Consider the following 8,305-nt stretch of genomic DNA (forward strand, 5'->3'; position numbering starts at 1 on the left):
AAAAAAAAAAAAAAAAAAAAAAAAAAAAAAAAAAAAGCAAAAGTTAAAATATCAAATGAAAACAAAAAAAAAAAAGGAAAAAAAAAAAAAATCCAAACTGTATATATAAACAAATTCTGTATCAATTCGGCACCTTAAGCTATAAATAGAAAAGCGTAACTAAAATATTTAATTTTTTTTTTTTTTTTTTTTTTTTTCTTTGTTAATATTAAATATAATTTTACAACATATTAATTATAATGTACTTTTCTATATTTTCTTATACAATTTTATTAATACAATTCATCTATTTTGCATATGCATATTGTTACATTTAATTTTAATAAGTTTTTTCATGGTATTATTTAATTTTAAAATTTTTTCAATTTTCTTAAATATTTGATTTTAAATATAAATAAACAGAATACACTATATTATCATATTTGCATATATTAATAATTTTTTTTTTAATTGTTTCTGTTAAAGCATAATATGTATAAATAATAAATGAAAAGAGTTAAAATTATCTTAAATGATATCCACTATTATGATGTCTTTTTGATAAATATGTTCTTATAGTTAAAGGTGATGGGAATGGATTTTTGGAAATGTGTTCCCTCTTATCTTTTGGTTTCCATTTATTTTGATATTTTCTTGTTGGAGGATCCATTATTTTTCTAAAGGAAAATTCTGACGAATTCATAATACTTATTGCTTTATGTGGATCGTAATTTGCATAGTGTAGCAATTTATATGCATATTCAGGAGAAAAAGGAACCCATTCATCTATATTTGATTTCCAACTTTTTGCACATTCTTGAACGTAGGCTGATAATTCTATTTCATTTTTAACACATTTATGATAACCTCTATTTTTTAAACATCTTTCTCTCACTCTCTCTAACATTAAAGGGGAATAAACCAAAGTAGCTTCACCAACCTTACAATGGCATGGTAAACCTGAACAAGATAGGCAAATTTGATCATTTAACTCGTCGTTTGTATCATAATTTTTGTACATTAATTCTGAACGACATAAAAAAAAAGTTGGTAATCTTGAAACTTGGTAATTATCCCCTACATTTATTCTGCTACTTTCTTTTGAGCCCTCTTCTGTTACTCTCTTTTTTCTTTTCTTTTGTTCTAAAAATTATAAAAAAAAATGCAATAAATAAATCAAAAATGGAAAAAATAAAATGTATATATAAAATAAGCATACGTATTATATTCTGTAAAAAGATTTTTAAAATTTTAATTCAAAATATTTATTTATACTCAATTGTAAAATTCTACATAACTGTGCAAACAAACATAAAAAATTACCTGGTTCCTCTTGATGTTCGTATTTTTCATTAAAACGAGTTGGATAATTACTAAAATTGTTATTATCGTTGATATTAGTAGTTGTAACTTTGCTACTTTGATTATTAAAATTTGTTCCTGAAGAATTTTTCAATTTTTGTATATTAGTAACTTCTAAATGATCATTTGATGTATTAACTTTTTTTTCAATGCTTTGAGAAACAGATGAATTAATTTTTGCTGAATTTCCGTTTTTCACATTATTATTTTTATTTATACTTTTAGAAACATTAATAATGGCATTTATTTTATTACTAGGCTTCTTATTCTTTTTACTTCTATTATTTTTAGATTTTATATTACTTTTACTGTTTGCATTTTTTTCATTTGTTTTAGTTGCAGGAGACTTATTACTATTACTATTATTTCTATTAAAATTATCAATATCTTTATTATTATAATCATCTTTAATATTATTGTTATTGTTATAATTATTATTATTATCATAATCATCATCTTCATTATCCATATTATTATGAGCATCATTATTATCATAATCCTTATTATGATCATTATTGTTATTATTATCAATATTATTTTTATCATTGTTATTATTAAAATTATGATAATATTTATTATCATTAATATTACTATTATTATTATTGTCATCATCATTATCATTACCCTTAATATTGTCGTTATTATAATTATTATTATTTTCATTAATATTATCATTATGATTATTATTATTATTATCATCATTATTATTACCTACAATATTATAGTTATTATCAAAATTATTATTATTATCATTATAACCATTATCATTACCTTTAATTTTATCGCTATTATAATTATTATTATTTTCATTAATATTATCTTTATTATCAAAATTATTATTATTATTATTATTATTATTATCATCATCATCATCATCATCACCATTATAATTGTTATTATTATTATTATTATTATTCTTATTATTATTATCATCATCATCACCATTATTATTATTATTATTATAACCATTATTATTATTATTATTATTATTATTATTATTATTATTATTATTATTATTATAACCATCATTATTATTATTATTATTATTATTATAACCATCATTATTATTATTATTATTATTATTATTATTATTATTATTATTATTATTATTATTATTATTATTATTGCTGCTAATACCATCATTACAATTATTATTAGTACTACTATTGTTACAATAATTATTAATATCATGAAGGACATTACTATTAAAATTATGGTTATTAATTTTATTATTATCATCATTATTTACATAATTATTATTATTAAAATGAAGGTTATTACTATTGTTATTATTATTAACATCACTAATAACGTCACTCATATTACTCTCAATATTATTATTGAAATTACTACTGCTATTATTATTTTCATATTGTAAATTTTCTTCTTCTACATTTTTTCTTTTTCTTCTATTAAATGATATATTACTTTCTAACAAATTTTCGTATATAGTTTTTTTAATAGCTTTATTTTCTGCTACTTTTTTATCATTTAAATTATTTGCTTTATTAAAATTTTTTAATATTATATCTTGTTGATTACAAGTTTTATACTGTGCATACGTATTTATATCTTGAAATAACTTTTTTTCTTCTAAATTCTCTTCATTATATTTAATATATTCTTTTTTAGCACCATTTTCACATTTATTACTTTCAATTCCCAAATTATTATTATTACCAATTACATCCTTATTTTTACTCATATTATTTTCTTTTTTTGTATCAATAAAAATCTTTTTTATATTACTATTCTCATCATCAAATTCACTAATTTCATTTTCATGAATCTTTAATTTTTTCATTTTTTCTTTATAATCTTCTTGATTTTTGTTACTTTCTTTTTTTTCCTCATTTTTCATTTCATGATCACATTTTTTACTTTTCTCTTCTTCCCTTTTCATTATTTTATGTACATCTTCACTTGACCTTTTTTCTTTTCTTTTTTCTGTTTTTTCTAGTTCCTCTAGCTCCTTTATTTGTTCTATTTCTTCTTTTTCCTCATTTCTCCTTTTATTTTCTTCTATGTCATTAAACTCATTAAAAACACTATTTATTTTTTTTCTTTTATTTTCCTCTGTAATAATTTCTATTTTTTTATTGTTCATTTTGAATTCTTTTTTTTTTTCTTCTTCATTAGACCCTTTATTTTTTCTAAGTTCTCTATCACATTCAATATTTAAAATATGTGTGTTGTTATTAAATGACATTTCACTATAAGATTCCATTTTATCTTTTTTTTTATTTTTTTTTAATATATATTCTTTCTCCTTATCACTAGCAATTTCTCCTTCACTATCTTTTTTTTTTTTTTTTTGTTCTTTTTCTAGTAATTCTTTAATTTGTTTTACACTTATTTGTTTATTATTTAATTCTTTTAATTTTACTAGTACACCAAAATCATCAAAATTAATTTTATCATCTTTAAAACTAGCAAAATTCACAAAATTTTTTCTACTTTCCACTTTATCACTGATTGCATTTTTACTAATTTTAAAATTTTCTCTTCTAATATCAATATATTCTCTTCCCAAACTTATTGATCTAGTTATTACACAACCTTTTGATTTTTTTAAATCTTCAGAAATATAAAAAACCATTATATAATTTTTTTGAGTAAAAAAGGAGAAAAAGAGAAAAAAAAGAAAATAAAAAGAAAATATGGAAAAGTAAAATGAAAAATTAAAATAAAAATAAAAGAAAATAGAAAAAGAAAAAAAAAAAAAAAAAAAAAAAAAAAAAAAAAAAAAAAAAAAAAAAAAAAAAGAGAAAAGAAAAGAAAAGAAAAATATAATTAAAATTAAAATTTTGAAGAAACTCTTTTATTCTTATATACCTTCTTTCATATTAATATATTAAATGAATGTAGTAGCTCTTGAGTAAAAAAAAAAAAAAAAAAAAAAAAATTTAAATTTATAGAAAAATTAAGTCAAATAAATATCTCAATGTAAAGCTGTCTAAATTAATAACAGTTTTTTCTATTGTAATAAAAAAAAAAAGAAAGAAAAAAAAATTGAAATTAGAACGCGTTGCACTTGTAATTAGAATAATAAAAAGTAAAAATTTTAAACAAAAAAAATGTATACTTATATAAATGCATTTATATAAAACTATATTATAAAAATTTATTTTTAATTTAATTTTAAAGTAACTTTTTTTTAAATTTTGAGAGCACTAAATAGAGTAAATAAAAAAAAATATATTAAAAAAATCTTGAATCACATAACATTATAATCATTCAAGCAATTTATTTAAATGCACAAAATAATTACTATATAAATATTTTTTTTTCAAGAATATAATACACTTTTTTTGAGCTCTTATTTTATTTTTTTTTTTTTACATGCTTTTTATAGAAGATGTATATTTAAAAAATTACATATACGAAAAATTTTCTATTAAAATAAAAAAATATAAAAAACTTATTTTTTAAATATTATTAAAATATGAAAAAATAATATAAATATTTTGTGTTGCATTATTTTTTTGAAATATATGAATTATTTGTATGTAGAAAAGAAAGAATTTAAATAAACAAAATAATATTAATCAGTATAAAAAATAGTACCTATAAAATAATAATTAAAATAGTAAATAACAATGAAAATTAATAATATAAAAAATATTTTTATATTTTTAGAATAAAGGTATAGAAAAAAACTAAAATTACATTATATAAATGTAACATATATTAAAAAAAAAAAAAAAAAAATTGAAATAAAAAGAAAGAAATAAAAATAAAAATTTAATATAATGAACAAATAGATAATTTAAATAAAAACGTATAAAAAAAATTTTAAGTTAAAATATTCATATTAATTGCAACAAAAATTACGTATCTTTAAATATCTTACATTTTTCACATATATATAACAAATTGTGCCATTAATTTTACTTTTTTATGTGTTATAAATATGAATTTTACAAAAGAAGCAATTCTTTTTTTTTAAAAAAAAAAAAAAAAAAAAAAAAAAAAAAAANGATATTTTTAGAATAAAGGTATAGAAAAAAACTAAAATTACATTATATAAATGTAACATATATTAAAAAAAAAAAAAAAAAAATTGAAAAAAAAAAAAAAAAAAAAAAAAAAAAAAGCTAATTCTAACGTTATAGAAGTGTATAAATTATTTTTAAGATAAAAAAAATAAAATAATTTTTTGTTATATATTCTTAAAAATTTATATGAACTGGATATATTTATAATATATTAATAAATATCATATTTGTTTTACTATTTTTTACGTATCTTGAAGGTTTAGTTGAATTTATACTATTATAAGATAATTCTAGGTTCAAAAAAAAATTTTTAATATTAAGATTATTTTTGATAAATCAAGTTTTACAATAATTTTCTTCATTGTTGTAAAATTTAAAGTTATTTTTTTCACTATATTTATTAATTACAACACAAATTTTTTTTTTTTTTTTTTTTTTTATTTATATTAATAATAATTTTTTCTTTAAAACAATTTGTATTGTTCTCATTGTGATTCACAATTTTGTTATTATTTTTTATTTATATTTTTGATTAATATATTTTCTTTTTTTTCTTTTTATTTTTATTGAAATCATTACTCTTCAAGTAGTATCCATTCTTATTTTCCATTTATATTTTCTTTTTATATTTAAATTTAAAAATTTAAATATTTTATTAAATTTTAAAAAAAAAGCCCAAGTATTTTAATGTAAGATAATTTTTTTTTTCTTATTTTTTTATGAAAAGACATTAAAAATACTATTCAGAAATTCTTTTATAAAATATATTATTTTAAATAAAAAGTAAAGAAAAAGCATAATATAATTTATAAAAAATTATATAAATATTTATAAATATATATTTTATATATATTTATAGAAAAAAAATAATATAGATAAATATAAGAGACATATACTTAAATTGCAATAATTGTATGAATGAAAATATTAAACATAAATGTAAAAAAAAAAAAAAAAAAAAAAAAAAAAACTCATAATATTTATATTCTTTTTTATTTTATTCTATTCTATTTTCTTTCTTTCAATTTTTTCTAGCTTTTTTCAGTTATGCATAGTAAATTATTTATTCTACATATATATGTCATATTTTATTTTATTTTTTTTTTTTTTTTTTTTTTTGGTTTTTACAGAAATAATAATAAATTATTACATTAATGAATTATAATAAATAAAATTACTTTATTTTTAGATTTTTCTTATAAAAATATTATACCTATTTTATGTGCATATATTTAACATAGAAATATAAAGACAATAAATTATCGTATTTAAAAATAAAGAGAAAAAATATCTCTATTAATTATTTTTTTTTTTAATTATTCTCTAACTTTTATTTTTATAATATTGAGAAAAAACACATTTAGATATTTCTTATTTTTATATCTTATTCAAATTATAAGAAAACTTATTGGCAAATAATAGATCAGTTTTTTTATAAAATATTTTTCAAAAAAATTATTTTTAAATTATGCTTATTATAAAATAAGTAACGTTAGAAGAAAGTCTTAATAATAAAAAAATGACAAAAAAAGAAAAAAAAAAGAAAAAAATAAACCAAATATAAAAATTTTTACCTTTTCATTCATTATATATTGTTAGTATGTATAAAGAATATCTTTAATTTTTTCTTTTTTTTTTTTTTATCTTCCATTATTATACATATCCTCAAGGAAATAGAGAATATATTAAGAATTTTTTTTTCTTTTTTTTTTTTATATATTTTAGTAGAACATATATAGTAAAAATACAAAATATTTATATAATATCTTTATATAAATTACTAAATATCTTGGTGCATTAAAAATAAATCAGACAATAAATTAAAAAATAAAAAAAAAAAATAAAATTAAATATATTATTATAATATAAATATGTAAAAAAGTATAAATAAATATAATGAAAAAATAGTAAATAAAAATTAGTAGTACTATTGTAAGTATTTTATATTAAAACATAACCAAAATTTTATTTTTTTTTAATAAAAATAATATATATATATATATATATTACTTTAAAAATATATGAAATAGGTTAATTTTTTTTTCTGACTTTAAAACTTTTATAAAAAATATTGTTTTATATTCTAAATAAAAAATAAAATTTAGAAAAAAAGAAAAATTACTGTTATCAAATGATATCAAGAATCCTTTTTACAACTATAAATAAGCTAATAATAATATCTATATATTTTTTACTCTTGTCAGTTTTTTTACTAATACTCTTTAGAATAAGTCTTATACTTTAATCCAATACATTTATAAATCATTAAGTAGAAAAAATTTTCTTTTTTTTAATATTTCACTTTCTGTTGATAAATGCAAAAATATTTTTTATAAAATTTTCCATTTAAAAACAAAACAAAAATAATCATGAAAAAAAAAAAAAAAAAAAAAAATATAAAAGAATCAGAAAGAAAATTCTGTTATACAAATTTTTATGGTTATCATATTTTGTATTTTTTATAAAATATTCTTTTTAGATTAAAAAAAAAAAAAGAGTATCTTTTATTATTATTCATTTTACTATTAATAATGGTATCTATAATATAAATATAAATATATATATGTATATTTCTTTTTTTCCACATTTTTTTATTATATATATATATATATATATTACTTTTTTTTGTAATACATTATTTAAGAAGCCTAACTAAAAATATTTCCACATTAAAACAATATTAAAATTTATATTTTTTTAGAATGAACATAATCAGATAACTATAAAAAAATATTTACACCTTAAAAAAAAGAATATATATGTATCTTTAAATTTTTTTTTTTTTTTTTTCAATACATCTAAGTAATTTACTAAAGATTTTATAACTTTATGTTTATTTTTATTTTATAAAACATATTTAAAAATAATTTAAATTAATGCACGTTATGATAATATAAAGTTATAAAAAAAGGTATTAAAAAAAAAAAATAAAAAAAAAAAAAAAAAAAAAAAAAAAATTTTAAAAA

At 15.7% G+C, this 8,305-nt stretch overlaps 1 protein-coding gene across 1 annotated transcript; it reads right to left on the reverse strand.

The window, feature by feature from the left end:
• Positions 1-502: 502 nt before the first annotated feature.
• Positions 503-3,940, reverse strand: PGAL8A_00067200 (conserved Plasmodium protein, unknown function; the record flags this gene model as incomplete). The annotated part of the gene is made up of 2 exons (XM_028670421.1): positions 503-1,122; positions 1,303-3,940. The coding sequence occupies 2 exons, from the start codon at positions 3,938-3,940 to the stop codon at positions 503-505; spliced, it is 3,258 nt and encodes a 1,085-aa protein (XP_028525790.1).
• Positions 3,941-8,305: the final 4,365 nt, after the last annotated feature.

This window comes from Plasmodium gallinaceum (assembly GCF_900005855.1).
Source record: "Plasmodium gallinaceum strain 8A genome assembly, contig: PGAL8A_v1_53, whole genome shotgun sequence".
Classification (NCBI taxonomy): Eukaryota; Apicomplexa; class Aconoidasida; order Haemosporida; family Plasmodiidae; genus Plasmodium; species Plasmodium gallinaceum.